This window comes from Jaculus jaculus, chromosome 13 (genome assembly GCF_020740685.1).
Source record: "Jaculus jaculus isolate mJacJac1 chromosome 13, mJacJac1.mat.Y.cur, whole genome shotgun sequence".
Taxonomy (NCBI): Eukaryota; Metazoa; Chordata; class Mammalia; order Rodentia; family Dipodidae; genus Jaculus; species Jaculus jaculus.
Genome location: NC_059114.1, coordinates 68,371,496 through 68,390,973, shown reverse-complemented (window position 1 = coordinate 68,390,973; position 19,478 = coordinate 68,371,496). Strand labels below are relative to the sequence as shown.

The window sequence follows — 19,478 nt, the reverse complement described above, 5'->3', positions numbered from 1 at the left end:
ATGTACAATAATAAAGTCCAAATGGATCAGGAACCTTAATAACAGACCTGAAATTCTGAAACTCCTAGAGGGAAAAGTAGGGGAACCCTTCAACATATTGGCATTGGCAATGACTTTCTGAATATAACTTTAGTTGCTCAGGAAATAAAACCACTAAGCAACTACTGGGATATCATGAAATTACAAAGCTTTTGTACAGCAAAGGACACTGTGAATAGAGCAAACAGACAACCTACTGATTGCGAGAAAATCTTTACCAACTATACATCTGACAGAAGATTAATATCCAGAATACACAAAGAACTCAAAAACCAAAATAATAAGAATTTAACAGCCCAGTTAAAAATGGGCTATGGAACTAAGTAGAGAGTTCTCAAAAGAAGAAATATAGATGGCATATAAACATCTAAAAAAGTGTTCTACCTCCTTAGCCATCAGGGAAATGCAAATTAAAACTACTTTGAGATTCAATCTCACTCCTATAAGAATGGCTGCCATCATGAAAACAAATGACAATAAATGTTGGCAAGGATGCAAGAAAAGGAGAATGGTTCTACACTGTTGATGGGAATACAATCTGATCCAGCCATTGTGGAAATCAGTGTGGAAGTTCCTGAGACAGCTAAAAATAGATTTATCATATGACCCAGCTATAGCACTCCTAGGCATATATCCTAAGGACTCTTCTCACTACCTTAAAGATACTTGCACAACCAAATTTTTTTGCTGCTCTATTCACAATAGCTAGGAAATGGAACCAGTCTAGATGTCCATCCACAGATGAATGGATAATAAAGATGTGGTACATTTACACAATGGAGTTCTATACAGCGGCAAAGAAAAAATGAAATTATGAAACTTTGAGGGAAATGAATGGATCTGGAAAGGATTATACTAAGTGAGGTAACCCAGGCCCGGAAAGCCAAACGTTGCATATTTTCTCTCACATGTGGATCCTAGTTACAAATGTTCAGACTTGTGTGTGAGTTGGAGTAAAACTCGATAGCAGAAACCGGGTGTGGTGGTGCATTCCTTTAATCCCAGCACTCAGGAGATAGAGGTAGGAGGATCGCCGTGAGTTTGAGGCCACCCTGAGACTACACAGTGAATTCCAGGTCAGCCTGGGCTAGAGTGAGACTCTACCTTGAAACAACAACAACAACAATCAGTAGCATAGGCTAGTAAGCTAGAAGAGGGCTAAAGGGAGGGAGTTAAGGGGTGGATTGAGGGAATGGTTCGGTAACGTGGTAGCTGTAAGTGGACATGTAAGCAGATGGACAGGTTACTGTGGGTGGGATGGTCTAAGCAAGGTCGGGGAAGAGACTGAGTAAAAGGAGTGTAGGGGGAGGGGTGTGGTGGTTTGATTCAGGTGTCCCCCATAAACTTAGGTGTTCTGAATGCTAGGTTCCCACCTGATGGAGATTTGGGAATTAACGCCTGCTGGAGGGAGTGTATTGTTGGGGGCAGGCTTACGGGTATTAAAGCCAGTTTCCCTTGCCAGTGTGTGGCACACCCTCCTGTTGCTGTGGTCCACCTTATGTTGGCCAGGGGGTGATGTCCACCCTCTGCTCATGCCATCGTTTTCCCCTGCCATCGTGGAGCTTCCCCTCAAGCCTGTAAGGCAAAATAAATCTTTTTCCCAGAAGCTGCTCTTGGTTGGGTGATTTCCACCAGCAATGCGAACCGGCCTGCAACACGGGGTAATCAACATTCAGGATATTGTGAACAAGCCACATGATGACCTCCTGTTTTGGATAATGGCATACCCAGAAGACATAGACTGTTACTAGAAAAATTTCAGTGACAGAGATGGGATACCTTCCAGTGAGTTGTTGGCCAGGGAGGTCCCTGATGTCCCCAAACCACTACAGGCTATTGCCAAGGCTCTTGGTTTCCCATCAGGAATAGATGATAAGACCCTATTGCTGAAGACTCCACATGCCTGGGCTGCAAGGTCACTGAGAAGTTAAACAGGGGCTGAGCTGAAAACCTTCTCCTAGTAGACCAGCTGACAGAAAGCTGGAAAAAGCTGCGCTGCATGCAGCCTTATGGGAAACAGAAGCCATCAGTGGTGAAAACAGTGGACACTATGAGCCTCAAGTTTGGCCAGCCAGGCCAAATGAGCCAATGGGTGCAATAGTGGCTTGTCTGTTATGGGGGAAACCAACTGCTCTCTAACTGGACTGAAGGCCTGCTCCATGGGAGGGAATAAATGCCTGGTACTGAAAACCTAATCAAAAGCCTATGGTGGGGGAGGTTATGAACATTAGGAGTGCAATGCCTGCTCTTGTCTGGCTAAATGCATACATTATGCTCACCAAACTGCCCTGTAAGCACTTAACATCCATATCCATATATTAATAAAATACTCTCATTTTGATTAGAGAAGCTTCTCTTTTCGGATGGCAGTGACCACTGGGATGACCCAAAAGGCACCATGGTGCTGAGAAGTGACAGAGAAGTGCCCAGTACTTAAACTTCTCTATCACACCTTCCAAGGCTCAGGGTGCATTGTGGAAGAGATGACAGAAAGAAAGAGCTGAAGGAAGGGTAGGACTGCTTACAATGCAATGGTCCAGATAGAAACTGGCTTTGATAGCCATGACCTCTCAGTGCCTATCTCTATCTTCACAAGACCCTCATAATAGAGGAAAAGATGATGACAGCAAAATAAAAGACAAACTAATGGAGAGAGGGAGGTGATATGATGGAGTGTAGATTTGTGAAGGGGAAAGTGGGAGAGGGGAGAGAATTATCGTGGTTCATTGTCTGTAAGTATGGAAGCTGTCAATAAAAAGGAAAAAAAAACCATAAAAAACCCCTACCTCACCCCCCCCCCAAAAAAAAACAGCAACAACAACAAAAAACAACCTGAAATCACAGGAGTGGGGAGTCAGTTAAGGGTTCTTCTAAGCGAAGAAAGTGAAAAAGAATACAGGGCTGGCCATGCAAAAAAAAAATTAGACAGTGACTGGAAATAGATAACAGTGTCATCTAGAATTTTCATAGGATTTGGGGTGGAAAGGATAAGAAAATTTTGGTGTACTTTGTCAACTTGTGCTTTCCTAAATCATATGCTTTATGGATACCCAGGCCAAATAACAAGTATGATAAAACATTGAAACCTGATTTAGGTATATGATTTTATTTATTTATTTATTTGAGAGTGACAGGCAAAAAGAGGCAGAGACAGAGAGAAAGAGAGAGGGGTGGGGAAAGAGAATGGGTGCACCAGGGCCTCCAGCCACTGCAAATGAACTCCAGATGCATGCACCCCCTTGCTAATGTGGGTCCTGGGAAATCGAGCCTTTAGCCAGGGTCCTTAGGCTTCACAGGCAAGCGCTTAACTGCTAAGCAACCTCTCCAGCCATATATATACATTTTATTTATTTATTTATTTATTTATTTATTTATTTATTTGAGAAAGAGAGGAGAGAAAGAGGTGCATAGAGAGAGAGGATGGGCATGCCAGGGTCTCTAGCCACTGTAAAGGAACTCCAGATGCATGTGTCACTTTGTGCATCTGACTTTATGTGGGTAGTGGGGAATGGAACCTGGGTCCTTTGGCTTTGCAGGCAAGTGCCTTAACTGCTAAGCAATCTTTCCAGCCCAAGACTTATATATTGTTGATTTTGACAAAAAGCGGGGGACAGGGAATTACCATAGTTTATTTTCTCTAATTATGAAAGTTGTCAACAAAAAATAAATAAAAAGTAAAAAAAAGAAGTAGAGAGCCCAAGAAAAGCAGATTAAAAAGCACCTAATTTGTAAAAATAGCCATCTTTCACTTTCTCTCTCCCACTTTAACAGGCTTTAACTGTTCTGGTTCATTGCCTCTGACTTACAGAGTGACCAGTAAGTATCACTCTGTGACATGATTGGCATGCATGGCCTTAGATAAGTCTTTCACTAATTATACACCAAAATAAGTCATAGCAGATATTTGTTAAGTGTGGTCTGTATGCCAGTAACTGTCTGAGAGTTTTGCATATTTGGACCCATTTATATTTGTGAGTTAAGCAATATTATTTCTCTTTCATATATTTTTTTAAAATTTATTTATTTGAGAGCGACAGACACAGAGAGAAAGACAGATAGAGGGAGAGAGAGAATGGGCACGCCAGGCTTCCAGCCTCTGCAAACGAACTCCAGATGCGTGTGCCCCCTTGTGCATCTGGCTAATGTGGGTCCTGGGGAACCGAGCCTCGAACCGGGGTCCTTAGGCTTCACAGGCAAGTGCTTAACCACTAAGCCATCTCTCCAGCCCTCATATTTCTTTTTAAAGTATTATTTATTTATTTATTAGTTATTTATTGGAGAGAGACAGAGAAGGAGACAGAAAGAGAGAATGGGTGTGCCAGGGCCTCCAGCCACTGCAAATGAACTCCAAATGCCTGTGCCACCTTGTGCATGTGGCTTACATGGGTTCTGAGGAATAGAACCTGGGTCCTTAGTCTTCGCAGGCAAGTGCCTTAATTGCTAAGCCAACTCCCTAGCCCAATTTCCCTTTTTTACATGAGAAAATTGAGTCACAATGATGAGAATTTACGCAAGCTGAAGTGTAGGTCCAGACCGCTCAATATGGCTCTCAAATCACAGCTCATTTGAGGCAAGAGTCACTAAATGATAGACTGTGGACGTATGAGTAAGATGTTATTATTTAGGCATATTCTCATGTAATAGTGTGCCAGTGGAATTCTTTCAAGATGCAAAAAAAGAATTATTTGTTGCCAATACATAACTAAAACAGCGTTTAAAAACCAACCCACGTGACATAAACTTGTCAGCACCCAGTCTACACATACAGATAGTAACTGGCGTTGGCAATAGGTGATAATGAAATCTATCTAATTCTGGCGCTGTGCTGATGCACATCCGGTGGTTCACATGTTCTTCTGAGCATTTGAAAGTAAAGAAAACAATTCTCAGGAGGGTGTCGGATTATGGGCCACGCCTCCAAATGCTCCTAGAGGTGAAAGGAGTATAGGGCAGGCACCAAGTCCTCGTTCTAAAATCCCATTCCTGGGCTGGAGGGATGGCTTAGCGGTTAAGTGCTTGCCTGTGAAGCCTAAGGACCCCGGTTCGAGGCTCGATTCCCCAGGACCCACGTTAGCCAGATGCACAGGGGGCACAGGCGTCTGGAGTTGGTTTGCAGTGGCTGGAAGTCCTGGCGCGCCCGTTCTCTCTCTCTCTCACACACACACTTTCTCTCTCTGTTGCAAATAAACAACAACAAAAATTAAAAAAATAAAAATAAATAAATAAAATCCCATTCCTTCTGGAATTCTGAACTGTATCTCCTTCCAGATCTGGGGAACGCATATTCTCCTCACGTAGACTGGAGAGCAATCCTTGCCAATGCGTGCCACCCAGGTTGTTGCCTCTAGGCACAGCCTAAGCCGCAGGTCACAGAGGCTGTAATAGTTACTTTCCACTGCTGTGGCCAAAATACCTGATAGAGATGACTTAAAGAAAGACGCTTCTTGGGCTGGAGAGATAGCTTAGGGGTTAAGGTACTTGCTTGCAAAGCTAAAGGACCCAGGTTTGATTCTCCTGGGACCCACGTTAGCCAGATGCACAAGGGGGCGCATGCATCTGGAGTTTGTTTGCAGTGGCTGGAGGCCCTGACGCACCCATTCTCCCTCTCTCTCTCCCTCTTTTTCTCTCTCTCTGTCGCTCTCAGATAAGTAAATAAATATTTTTCAAAAAGAAGTTCCTTTGGGCTCCTGGCTTCAGTGAGCGCACCTTGGATAGAGAGAAGGTAGCGTGGTGAGGAAGGCCTGGCAGGGCAGCCGTCCCGTCTGGAGCATGAGGTGGCATCCACACTGGGAAGGCAGGAAACACAGCAAGCTGGACTGGAGCTAGGACTGCGCTGCGCCTTTAAGCCTGGCCACAGGAGCCACTTCCTAAGGGCTCTGGAGCTGCCCCAAACAGTACCAGCAGCTGGGCGTCAAGCATTCAAACACGTAAGTCTTTGGGGGTAACATTTTACTCCCAGGGCATAACAGTGGGAAGTCGGAGAAGTTATATGGTTTCGGCCTGAGAATTCAAAGTAAAATAAGACAATCCAATGGTCCCTTTTTTTTCCTCATCAGCAATGGCTAAGGGGGGCATGTTTACATATTCCACTTAGCAAAGCGCTGGTTTTGATAGACCGTTGTCCTTCACTCACAGTTTTGTGCTTGAAAGAGGCACACACAACACTATGGGAAAAGATCACATCCCCGAAAGTCCCCTCAGGACTTGTTGGTGCCTATACAACAATGTGGTCAGTTGTGAATGACGTGCCAGCCTAGTCCAGATATTAATAAAGTCTTATGGTCTTTATGGGCATTCATAGACTAGCTTCAGACAGATGAGTAAGGTTAATGTATAACATTTCTTTAGTCAGACAATAATATTGGCTATACTTGTTTAAAAGTCTGTGTGTTTTGTAGGCTGGTGGGACTGCCACCATCAATAAGAGCTCTGCAGTAACTGAATGAAGAGGATACCACTGGATTTCTTTGATAAAGGGACTAGTTCAAGAAACAGATGATGTTGGGTGTGGTGGCACACACCTTTAATCCCAGCACTTGGGAGGCAGAGGTAAGAGGATCACCAAGAATTGGAGACCACCCTGAGAGCACATAGTGAATTGTAGGTCAGCCTGAGCTAGAGTGAGACCCTACCTTGAAGAATGAAAACAAACAAACAACAACAAAAACAAAATGAAAACCAGATGATAATACCGTAGCTCAGGCAAACAATAATGGGGCTGGAGAGATGGCACAGTGGTTAAGGCATTTGCCTGCAAAGCCTAATGACCCAGGTTCAATTCTCCAGAACACGTCAAGCCAGATGCACAAAGTGGTGCATGCATCTAGAGTTTGTTTGCAGTGGCAGGAAGCCCTGGTGCACCCTTTATCTCCTCTCTCTCTGCTTGCAAATAAATAAATAAACATATGTTAAGAAAAATACATTATTCTTTTTTTCAAATTTTTCTTTTTTGGCTTTTCAAGGTAGGGTCTCGCTCTAGCCCAGGCTGACCTGGAATTCAGTATGTAGTCTCAGGCTGGCCTCGAACTCATGGTGATCCTCCTAGCTCTATCTCCCAAGTGCTGAATTAAAAGTGTGCCCACCACACCCAGCTTTAAATTTTTATTTATTTATTTATTTGAGAGGAAGAAGAATATATATATATATGAGAGAGAGATAGAGAGAACAGGCATGCCAGGGCCTCTAGCTACTGCAAACAATTTCCAGGTGCATTCACCACTTTGTACATCTGCCTTAAGTGGGTACTGGGGAATTGAACCTGGGTCCTTAGGCTTCACAGGCAAATGCCTTAACACTGAGACATCTCTCCAGTCCTAAACGATCATTATTTATTGAGTCTTACCTGGAATCTTGAAATGTCACTTGTTTGAATGGGAAAGAGGTGCAGTGTCTGTATGTTTAAGCCGGCTGAAACAGTCACCCTGCTCAAACATTCACTACCTCAGGGGATACTGGATGGAAACAAATGCAGAAATGGGTTGCCATGGAGAGGGTTACTAACAAAAGAGGAAAGAACTCGAGCCACATGGAGGCAGTATGGTCGCCACTTAAATCAGCACCTAACTAATTTTTAGTTAGCTCGCAATCGTCCCTGGTTCTTTTTCTGGTGGCCAGCTGCCGGGGTTTGATGCCGGAGCCCTTGTTTGCAAAAGTCCAAGCTTGCATCTCTTCTTCTTTACTTGAAAGTTGCCTTCATTTCCAATTCTGATTGTATTGAAGTTTTCAATGCGCATGATATTCAATTTATCAAAGCCGTCTAAGCCCCAAAGAAAACAAGGGGTTTTCTCCCGAAGAGACTTACTTCATAGAACAAAGAGGCCACATTCCAAGGTCTTCGGAAGTACGTCAGAGTATTTCCATCCCGAACCCGGTCACAGAGTCCGTTATAGAATTCGTTGTCAAAAGGTGTGCTTAGGGGATCCATCCCTAAAATATTGATTCTAAGAGGAAGCAGAATGGGGCAGGTGAGGAAAAACCACAGCAAATGCCAGGCAGCCCACAGGAGCCTGGGAGAAGGAGACCACTTTGGTTCGTGTCACTGTCGCCCCACGTGTGTGCGATCTGATCAGGGACAGAAGCACAGGCCTGTTCACCTTGGCCCAGCGTCTTGGCAGAAAGCGCACCTTGGAGGGCCTTGTGAACTCTCTGGCAACTGGGGCACTCTTAGAGCACAGGAACAAAAGGCAGCAAGTGACACTGCATGGGACCATCTTAACTCCCTGCTGGAACCTTTACCTAGTTGCTCCACCCCCAGCTCCTGCCCTCGTGAACCTTGAACAGATGCCAGGATACCAGCTATTGAAATTCTTTGAGAACAGACCATCTCAGGGGGGCAGTATAACATCTGCCTGTAATCGCTCATCCATGAATCAACACTGGGGCTCTTTCTCTCTCCCTTCTTCTCTCTAAACTTAAGCCTTTTCCTCCAGCTTTCACAGCGTTCAGACCCTCCCTTCTCCTGGCTGATGGGACCCTCCTGAACTTTCCAAGATGAATGCTCAAAGAGTCAGCATTTGCTCAAAACAACCTCGAAAGTTCCACTTTTTTTTTTTTTTTTCAGCAGCAAGATATTTTCAATTGGAAAGCTTTAAAAAAAAACTTTTTTGTTTATTTTTATTTATTTATTTGAGAGTGACAGATAGGAAAGAGGCAGAGAGGGAGGGAGAGAATGGGTGCACCAGGGCCTCTGGCTTATGTGGGTCCTGGAGAATGGAGCCTCGAACAGGGGTCATCAGGCTTCACAAGCAAGCACCTAACCGCTAAACCATTTCTCCAGCCCCAGAAAGCTTTTAAGTCATAAATAGAAATTTCCTTCAGCTTTGTAAAAAGTTTTGCGTTTTATTTGTATAGCAAATGGATAAGATTGTTGTCCTTTGATAATTGGAGGAGCAGAGTAATACACACAATGAAGGGCCTTTAGCCAGGGAGGCCAAAATAGAAATTTGATCTTCACACTTCTATCTCCCTTGGCATGAACACACAAACTTTTTTCCATTGTTCTAGATCATATTCCTAATAATTCCAATGAACCAGATTATAAATCTGGATGTTGGATTCAAGAGCAATTTGTCAGAGTGTGGAGGGCTTACCATAAACCCAATGCTAATTGCAAGAAAAGAAACAAGCAAGCTTAGGGGTTAAGGTGCTTGCTTGTGAAGCTTAAGAACCTACGTTCAGTTTCCCAGTCCCCATGTAAACCAGTTACACATGGTGGTGCACGCGTCTAAAATTTGTTTACAGTGGCCGGAGGTCCTGGTGTGCTCATTCTCTGCCTCAATCTCTCTCTCAAATAAATAAATATATAATATAAAAAATTTAAAAAGTGACTAATACATGGGCTGCAAGGCCACTTAGAAATCCTGCTGGAACTGAGCTGATAACTTCCTCCATGGAGACCCGCTGACAGAAAGCTAGCAAAAGCCATGCTGCATGCAGTTCTATGGGAGAGAGAGAAATCACCAGTGAAGATACTCAACAGTGGACACTGCGAATTGGCCGAATGAGCCAATAGGTGCTATAGTGGCATGTCTGTTAGGTGGAAACCAACTGCCCTCTAATCGGACTAGAGGCCCACTCCATGGGAGGGAATACATTTCTGATACTGAAAACTTAAAACAGGGGTCGTCATGAGTCCTAGGGGTGTAATGTCTGCTGCTGTCTGGCTAAATGTATATACTATGCTTATCAAACTTCCCAGTAAGCACTTCTCGTAATGTTCATACCCTTATATTAATGCTACTCTCACTTTGGGTAGAGAATCTTTTCTTTTCAGATGGCAGTGACCTTGGGATGACTCAGAAGGCATCATGGTGCTGAGCAGTGACAGAGGAGTGCTCAGCACTGCAATATCTCTATCACACCTTCCAAGGCTCCGGGTCTAATGTGGAAGAGGTGGCAGAAAGCATGTAAGAGCCCAAAGAAGGGTAGGACTCCTTACAACGTGCTCCCCCCAGACATAAAATGGCCTGGATATCCATGACCTCACAGTGCCTGACACTACCTACACAAGACCATCATAATAGGAGGAAAAGATGATGACATCAAAATAAAAGAGAGACTGATTGAGATGGGGAGGGGATATGATGGAGAATGGAGCTTCAAAGGGGAAAGTTGAGGGGAGGGCGGGCATTACCATGGGATATTTTTTATAATCATGGAAGTTGTTAATAAAAAAAATTTGAAAAGAAGAAAAAAGTGACTAATACAATAGGGTAACATTGTGGTTCCAGTTCTTTCCCTGTTCTGGCACCCGTGTCCCTCGTGACACCGTGCTGGCTCTGTGCTCTGCTGTGTGACTTGTTTTGCGTGGCATCAAGTGGAGAGGGATAGAGAGCAGGTCATCCTGGGCATGAAGAAGCTTGTGTGCTGCTTTTTTTTTTTCTTTAAAATTATTTATTTGCAAGAAGAAATGGAGGCATTGAGAAAGACAGAGAGAGAATGAGCATGCTAGGGCCCCTAGCCACTGCAAATGAACTCCAGATGCATGCGTCACTTTGTGTATCTGGCTTTATGAGGGTACTGGGGAATTGAACCTAGGGCATCAGGCTTTGTAAGCCATAGCCTTTAATCACTGAGTCATCTCTCCAGCCCTGTGTGCTTCTTTTTGTTTCTTGTTATTGGTGCAGTTAACTGAAGAAAAAGCTGACAGTGGCTGCTTTTTAGCCCATTGTCCCAGCCTTTCCCCTAACGTCAGCACAGAGCAGTAAGTACCACCACCGCACCGTGAGGTAGTGCTGCCTGCCAAGCCCAGTCTTGTGAGCAATTAATTCTTATCTTTCATGGAGGTTTGGATGCGCTACTGGAAAGAACCAATGCTGTGTTGTCTTTTTAAACAGGGCACATCCTATCTGCACATGGTGTCACATATGTCTGGAGTTTGTTTGTAGTGGCTGGAGGCCCTGACTTGCCCATTCTCTATCTGCCTCTGTTTCTTTCTCAAATAAATAAATAAATAAATAAATAAATAAATAAATAATAAATAATAAATAATAAATAAATAAATACATAAATAAATAAATAAGTAAATAAATAAATAAAACAGGGCTAGAGATATGGCTTAATGGTTAAGCGCTTATCTGTGAAGCCTAAGGACTCCAGTTCAAGGCTCGATTCCCCAAGACCCACGTTAGCCAGGTGCACAAGGGGGTGCACACATCTGGAGTTCGTTTGCAGTGGCTGGAGGCCCTGGCACACCCATTCTCTCTCTCTATCTGCCTTTTTCTCTCTCTGTGTCACTCTCAAATAAATAAATAAACAAAACATTTTTTTTTAAAAACACAGAAAAATTATTTTTGTAAGTCAGGTGTGGTAGAGCACACCTTTAATCCCAGCACTGGGGAGGCAGAGATAGAAGTGTCCTTGTGAGTCTGAGGCCAGCCTAGGCTACAGGGAGAGCCTATCTTGAAAAAAACAAACAAAAAGTTATTTTTATAGTCTGTTAGTTCATTATTGATAGGTTATCTGTTTTAAAAATTGGAGAGACTATTTAATTTGCAAGGCAGTAAGATATGGAGTTTGCTGCCATGTCATAAAATGTGAGATGGGCGAGGAGCTGCTGTGCTTTTGCAAGGGAGGTAATGAGTCACAAACAGCGGCCAAGAAGGGAAATGGGTTCAACATTTGAATTGAATGGGGCTGAGTCGCCAGGCTTATCGATGTTAGGACTAAATGTAAACATGGAGGTTGTTGAAGTTTTAGTATTAGGTAGTTTGGTTGCATAATTAATAGTTGAGGAAACTAAACTGAAAACATACTTGACCCCCTGCCCCTCAAGAAGGTCCTGTGTGCCCCCAAACATGCTCAGCCTAGTTTTAAGGTTATTGTTTTACCGAACAGCAAATTGAACCGTTGGCTGGAACTGTCTGGAAATTTACAGTGATGCTGATACAGTCTAAAGCACAACTAAGGAATAAAGGGTTTAAGACTTTTGACTTGATTCCACTACTACAGAGACAGCCAGTCTAGTCTAAAACGAGCCAATATTCCTTCTGCCAAGAAACATGAAAACTTCCCAGTCATCACCTGGGAAATCGTAAGAAAAACTTGTGTTCTTTGGCAGGGCCTAAGGATGGCTGCTCCCTAGCTGTACCCAGAACCCCTGACAGCGCCTGCTTCTACCAGGTGAGCTGGGCTGATGGACACGTTTGTTTCACAGGAGTGGAGTTAGGGGTAGATGAGGAAGAAGTAATTCCTTGAACCTCGTACATCATTTACAGTTGGTTTGGGTTTATGGTTTTGTTTTGTTTTGTTTTTCTTCAATAAATGCAAGATGTGTTGGAGGATTTCCCTGAACGCTTCTGGAGGATCTCAGATCACTACAAGACAAGGCTAAGACATTTGCAACACAAATGAATTCTGCTGGCGTAGTGATCTATACGAGAGTCCTTCATACTTAGTTACATCAAGCGCCTGGGCCTGGCCCGTGTAAGCGTGAGTGTCGGCCGTGGCTGAGAGCGGCTTTTCTAATCTGCTCTGTGGAGGAGCAGGTCAAGAGCCCGCAGCTAGGATTAGATCGTCTCCCCCTGTGACCGCTGTTTCACGAGGAGTCCATAGCTCTGCACAAGAATAATGAAGGCTTACCATAAGGAGCGGCTTAGTAGTAACAGCACTGAAAATTATCAGACTATAAGAAAGCACATTGGGACTGGAGAGATGGCTTAGCGGTTAAGCGCTTGCCTGTGAAGCCTAAGGACCCCGGTTCGAGGCTCAATTCCCCAGGACCCCAGTTAGCCAGATGCACAAGGGGGTGCACGTGTCTGGAGTTCGTTTGCAGTGGCTGGACGCCCTGGCACGCTCATTATCTCTCTCTCTCTGTCTGCCTCTTTCTCTCTCTGTCACTCTCAAATAAATAAATAAAAATGAACAAAAAAAAGAAAGCACTTTGTTTTTAGAACCTCTAAATATTAATTGTTGATTATACCACTAGTTTTGTGTAACTTTTTAAACCCTTGGCTGGACTTGAACTCATGATCTTCCTGCCTCAGTCTCCCAAGTGCTAGGACTATTGGTATATACCATCACACTATCTGGTTTTTCTTTTCTTTTTGTGGTAGGGTCTGTCCTTAGCTCTGGCTGACCTGGAATTCACTATGTAGTCTCAGGCTGGCCTCAAACTCATGGCAATCCTCCTACCTCCGCCTTGAGAGAGCTGGGATTAAAGGCATGCGCCACCATGCCTGGCTTTTCTATATTCTTAATTCAAACATTTTGGCAATATCCCTTGGTGCCATCTCACCTCCCTGTATGTATTTTCTTGTTATATGTTCTCCAAAAGCTCCCATGTAAATCGCATGTGCTAGGGTTCTCCTGTTCTGTCCCATGTATAGTGGAATCTAATAAATAAGGAAAGACTTGCATGTGAATTTGGGTTTTATGGGTATTAGGGAATTGAGTCATTTGGCTTGGCAGGCAAGCACCTTAATTGTTAACCATCTCTCCAGCCCTATTTTTTTTTTTTAATTTTAAAATTTACTTATTTATTTGGGAGAGAAAGAGAGAAAGAACGGGCATGTCAGGGCCTCTAGCCACTGCAAATGAAATGAACTCACTCCAGATGCATGTGCCACCATGTGCAGTTGGCTTACGTGGGTCCTGGGGAGTTGAAACTAGGTCCTTAGGCTTTGCAGGCAAGAGCCTTAACTGCTAAGCCATCTTGCCAGCCACCTCCCTTCTTCTTCTTCTTTTTTTTTTTTTTTTTGAAGTAGGATCTCACTCTAGCCCAGGCTGACCTGGAATTCACTATGTAGTCTCAGGCTGGCCTTGAATTCACAGCAATCCTCCTATCTCTACCTCCGAGAGGTGGGATTAAAGGCATGCGCCACCTTGCCTGGCTTTAAAGGTTACTTTTACTTTGCAGATAAAGTGTTCACTTTTGAGCTGTGGAGTGGGATGGAGGAGAGTGTAGGTAGGTATGAGAAGAAGGAAGCGGAATGATGGGAACCAATGCAGTGTCTTATGAGCCAGAGAAACTTGAGTTTTACTTGTAAAATTTAGCCTAATGTCCTCCATTCCTTCCTTTAGTTCTTATTTGCAAAATGAATATACTCTCCCCTCTAACAATGCTACAGGGTTGTTATGATAACTGATAGGGATGGAATTGGCAAGGACATTTTGATAAGTTCATGACATTATGCAAAAGAGACGCTGTAGCGCAACAGATTTTATGAAGACTGCGTTCGTTATCTTTTCTCGTGGCAATAGGGAATTTAATAAAAGCTGTTGATGGACTGATTTTGCCAGGGCCTGCCTTTATTTTCCATTTCTACAGCTAACCTTTCTTGTAACTGGGCCTCTCCTTTTAGCCTTGAGGGTTTCACCTACTGATATTTCCCAACACCACCCCTGATTGTGGTAAAGCAGGAGCTATTGAAGGGTCCCCTGCCAGCTCTCTGGGATGCCGCATTATGAAACTCCCTGGAAAATGCTACATAACAAATTTTTTCTTTTCCTCAAACAGAGCAAACCGATAGATTATGAATGATTGTGTTTCAGCAAAGTGGGCCAAGTTTCCTGTTTTCTGTTCCTATAAGACAAACTATAAATTTGCCCTGAGTGAGAATAAATAACATATGTCATTCCCTGCTTCAAATTCTTTGGTTGAAGATTAGAGATAAAACCGTTGGATCCCAAAGTAAAGTAAAATAAAATAGTAATGGGCTTTCACCACAGACTCGCCATGTGGCCCCAAGAAGAGCAGCAGAAAGGGTGGTGCTAATCTGAGCATTTAGGGATCTGGTCAGAAGGTTCTAGACAACCCCCCCTCCCCCCGCCACTCACTGCCCTTTACAGGGAAGTCCTGTTCAGCTGGAAGCACAACACACAGTCTCTGATTCAAGCACACAACCTGTAGACTGAAGGCCAGAGGCTCTGCAGGCAATATGTGAGTGAAGCCTGAACAAGAGTATCTGAAGTGAAGACAGGAGACTTGGCATGCTGTTATCTGGTGCTTGCCACTTAGATACTGCAATTTATGTTTTATTTTTTTATTTTGGCTTTTCTTTTTAAAAAAAATATATATTTATTTGAGAGCGACAGACACAGAGAGAAAGAAGGATAGAGGGAGAGAGAGAGAATGGGCGCACCAGGGTTTCCAGCCACTGCAAACGAACTCCAGACGCGTGCGCCCCCTTGTGCATCTGGCTAACGTGGGACCTGGGGAACCGAGCCTCGAACCGGGGTCCTTAGGCTTCACAGGCAAGCACTTAACTGCTAAGCCATCTCTCCGGCCCTATTTTGGCTTTTCGAGGCAGGGTCTCACTCATGTCCAGGCTGACTCGGAACTCTCTCTCTCTCTGTAGTACCAGGCTGGCCTTGAACTCACAGAGATCCTCCTACCTCTGCCTCCTGGGTGCTGGAATTAAAGGCTTGTGCCACTACGCCCGGCTATCCTGCGATTTTGTTCTTATTTTTATTGAAGAAGCACATGTTTCAATTGGCTTCCAAGAGAGGAGGCATTTTCACTCTTAGCCAAACCTGATATGGAAGTTTTATCTTGGAAAGTGCCTAGCACTTTACTCTACGAGTTTTCAACCTCAGCACCATTGACAGTTTGGCGGAGGCAGCCTGTGTGTTGTGGGATGTTTAGTATTACCCTTGGTCTCTATCCACAAGATGCCAGTGGCATTCCTCACTATTTTACCATCCAAGTTACAACAATTAAAACTTTAAGGGCTTTAAAGGGCCAGAGGGATGGCTTAGCAGTTAAGGTGTTAGCCTGCAAAGTCAAAGGACCCAGGTTCGATTCCCTAGGACCCACGTTAGCCAGCTGCACAAGGGGGCACATACATTTGGAGTTTGTTTGCAGTGGCTAGAGGCCCTGGAATGCCCATTTTCTCTGTCTCTCTCTCCTCTCTTTCTCTGTCAAATAAATAAATCAAAATATTTTTTAAAAATGTCTTTAAGCCAGGCATGGGGGCACATGCCTTTAATCCCAGCACTTGGGAGGCAGAGGTAGGAGGATCGCCATGAGTTTGAGGCCACTCTGTGATTGATTACATAGTAAATTCCAGGTCAGCCTGAGCTAGAGTGAAACTCTACCTCAAAAAACCAAAAAACCAAAAAAAAAAAAAAAAAAAAAAAGGTCTTTGAGGACTGGAGAGATGGCTTAGCAGTTAAGACACACCTGGCTACAGAGCTTAAGGACCCAGATTCGATTCCCTAGTACCCACATAACCCACATGTATAAGATGGCATAGGCATCTGGAGTTCATTTGCAGTGGCTGGAGGCCCTGATGCGCCATTCTCTATCTGTCTGTCTGTCTCTTTCTCTCAAATAAGTAAATAAATAAAGTATTTTTAAAAAGTGGTCTTTAGAAGTTTCTAAATGACCCGTGTGGGGAAAATCACCCCAACTGAGGAGGCCTATCTTACCCCTCCATAAGCCTCCCTCTTAGCATCTCCTTTATCTTCTTCCCTTTCCTCACGCCTATTCTATATTCTGGAGTTCTGTGCCTGAATTTCATCACCCCAGGAACCTACTTTTGGTCTTACCTGGTGCTCATTGCCATTATTTTAAAAAGCACTGAACAGAGTTTGTTTGTTTTTCAAGGTAGGGTCTCACTCTAGCCCAGGCTGACCTGGAACTCACTCCGTAGTCCCAGATTGGCCTCAAACTCACAGTGATCCTTTTATCTCTGCCTCCCAAGTGCTGGGATTAAAGGTGTGCGCCACCACACCCAGCTGAATGTGTTATCATTATCATTATTATTCCTTAAATAATTCACCTCTTCATTGAGTACCTTCTTTGAAATAGGCATGGAACTCTGAGCATAAAGAGACTATTACATCATAGCTGGTATAACAGAACCATTTCCTCTGTCAATGTACTGCTAGCTAGGCATGGGAACAGCTGTGAATTCCTCAGGGACAATGATGGAGATTATGCAGCCCATGTCCCTGGGATGCCTCGCAACTGTACTAGAGCAGACAGAGCCTCAGGTCTGTCATTTTCCAATTCCCAGAGCACCAACATCTGAAGAATTGACTCTTCTGTACAGCCCTAAGTTCTAAACTCAAAGATGTCCCTTAGGGTTACAATCCAGAGACCACTCTCCCTTTGTTCCATATGTACAATGGATGACTTGCCAACTCTCTGCAGTGAGAATTGGAACCTCAACCTTAACAGTCTCTGGCATCAGAATTGCTTCTTATAACCGCATTCCTTTTGAATCCCAAAGTCTGCGACCTCTTCAGAACTTTTGTTATTTTGTTTTTCAAGGGAGGGTCTCACTCTAGCTCAAGTTGATCTGGAATTCACTATGTAGTCTCGGGGTGGCTTTGCACTCATGGCGATCCTCCTACCTCTGCCTCCCGAGTGCTGGGATTAAAGGCGTGCGCCACCACGCCTAGCTATCTTCAGAATTTATAATCAGTCGTCAGTTCAAGAGAAGTTTCGATGGAAGGGAATGTTTCTTGGGATTCCAGTGTTCTAATTGAATTGGCAGATCTGCTATGGGCCACTCAACTGTAGATGTCAACAGTCATTTCAGTGTTGCTGTGGTCTTCCTGACATTCATACCCACAGTAACTCATCTACTCCACTGAGAAGTTGCATCCTGACAGCGTGGTTCAGCCTACAGACGTTTACTGAGATCAGAGTATGGCCAAAGTACACCGAGACACTTACTGAGCTTTTCTTTTGGGTGGGGGAGAAGGGAGGGCACTTCAAAGGTCTCCCAAGAAGAGGGCAGACCCAGACATTGTGCCCATATGCCCTTGGCATAAACTCGTCCTTTATCACTGTGAGAGACTTGGGGACCATTTCCACCTGGAAAGATGCAAGTGAGATACAAACCCAAAGCCTGCTGTCCGAGCCATTTCAGATTCCTCCGCGACTCGGTTTCGGCAGGGAGGGCGCGGATCAGCTTCACAATTGTCCTCATCTGAAAAATCTCCGCAGTCATTGTCATCATTACACAGAAGTCGCTTCTTTATGCACCTGCCTGCAGCCATAATCGGGAAATACGCTGTTGTATAATGCCAAATGCTTTCTCTTGCTGAAATTATTAAATGCAGCTTAACATTGCAAGTGAACTACTAAGTAGATACACTGGAACTTTTTCTACAAAATATATAGAGAACCCTTGTTGAGGGTGGGTCTGTTTATACTTGGGAATGTGTATTTAGAAGCCTGTTTACTTTTTTTTTTTTTTTCCAAGATGGGGTCTCACTCTAGCCCAGGCTGACCTGGAATTCACTCTGTAGTCTCAGGGTGGCCTCGAACTCACAGCGATCCTCCTACCTCTGCCCCCCAAGTGCTGGGATTAAAGGCGTGCACCACTACACCCGGCTACTTCTTTTTTTATACAAAGGCCCACAGAGAGCAAGTGGAATGGCAGGGTTACCTGTACCACACTGGAAGTCAACTCCACAGTTGTCCTGAGCCTGCTCACAAGCCTCCGTGGGCACACACTGCTGCTGATCTCCCAGAGAGTCAACACAGCGTCTCCCAGAAAATTGCCCGAAGACCTCAATGCTGCGTGAGCGAAACTACACAAAACCAATTGGAAAGGTTAGGCTTCCTATTGCTGAAAAGGGCCTGTGGTATAGAGCAACAATCACTCCATGCAGCCCTCCCGCCACCACCAAAATGGGACTATGGTGTTAAGAGAGAAGTGGTGGAGACAGCCATTGATGTGATGTGAAGTGACACTTAGCTTGTAACCACTGTCCAGCTTTCCTGGTCGGGTTATCCACATTCATTTCAACAGTTATCTCTCTCTGGTTGGAAGGTGTTTGTGGGTGCTCCTTACCTCAGAGCCATTCCTTCGGACATGCCATCAAGTCACTTTCTACGGAGGAGATCAGAGAATTGAGATGAGTACTTACTCTCTGTTGGAGGCAAGGATCACACTTTGACCATTCGCTCCAGGGGCTCATTCTGCAGTCTATGGGTAATGGAGAGCCATCTTCTGGTATCGGCTCTTCACTGTAAGGAAGGTAACAAACCACCAAGTGTTAATGTCCATTATGGATGCCTATTTCTAGAAGCCTTAGCAAGCCAGCTTATTTACTATGCCCAATTTTTAAAGATATTTTTATCTATTTTATCTGTAAGCAGGGAGATAAGAAGAGAGAGAGAGAAAGAGAGAGAGAGAGACAGAGAGACAGAGAATATGAGTGCACCAGGAACTCCACAACTGCCAACGAACTCCAGACACATGCACCACCTTGTGCATCTGGCTTTACGTGGGTCCTGGGGAAGTGAACCTGGTTCCTTTGGCTTTGCAGGAAAGTGCCTTAATTCCTAAGCCATCCCTCCAGCCCCTTCTTTCCCCTTTCAAATCTACCACATATCCTTTTACTGTATCATCCATGACATTTGAGCACATGTTGTTTCATATTTTCAATTCTTTTAAAAAAAATTTTTTTAAACTTTATTTTTACATTACTTATTTGAGAGTGAAAGAGAGAGGGAAAGAGGCAGAGAGAGGGAGAGAGAA

General features: G+C 44.1%; 1 protein-coding gene across 1 annotated transcript in view; it reads right to left on the bottom strand.

The window, feature by feature from the left end:
• Positions 1–19,478, bottom strand: part of C9 (complement C9) — a 97,983-nt gene that overhangs the window by 52,792 nt on the left and 25,713 nt on the right. The window contains exons 2-5 of the mRNA XM_045132892.1: positions 18,865–18,964; positions 18,381–18,525; positions 17,831–17,978; positions 7,841–7,979 (exon numbers count right to left, since the gene is read on the bottom strand). Of these exons, the coding sequence (XP_044988827.1) occupies positions 7,841–7,979; positions 17,831–17,978; positions 18,381–18,525; positions 18,865–18,964 (532 nt within the window). The remainder of the gene's footprint in view (positions 1–7,840; positions 7,980–17,830; positions 17,979–18,380; positions 18,526–18,864; positions 18,965–19,478) is intronic.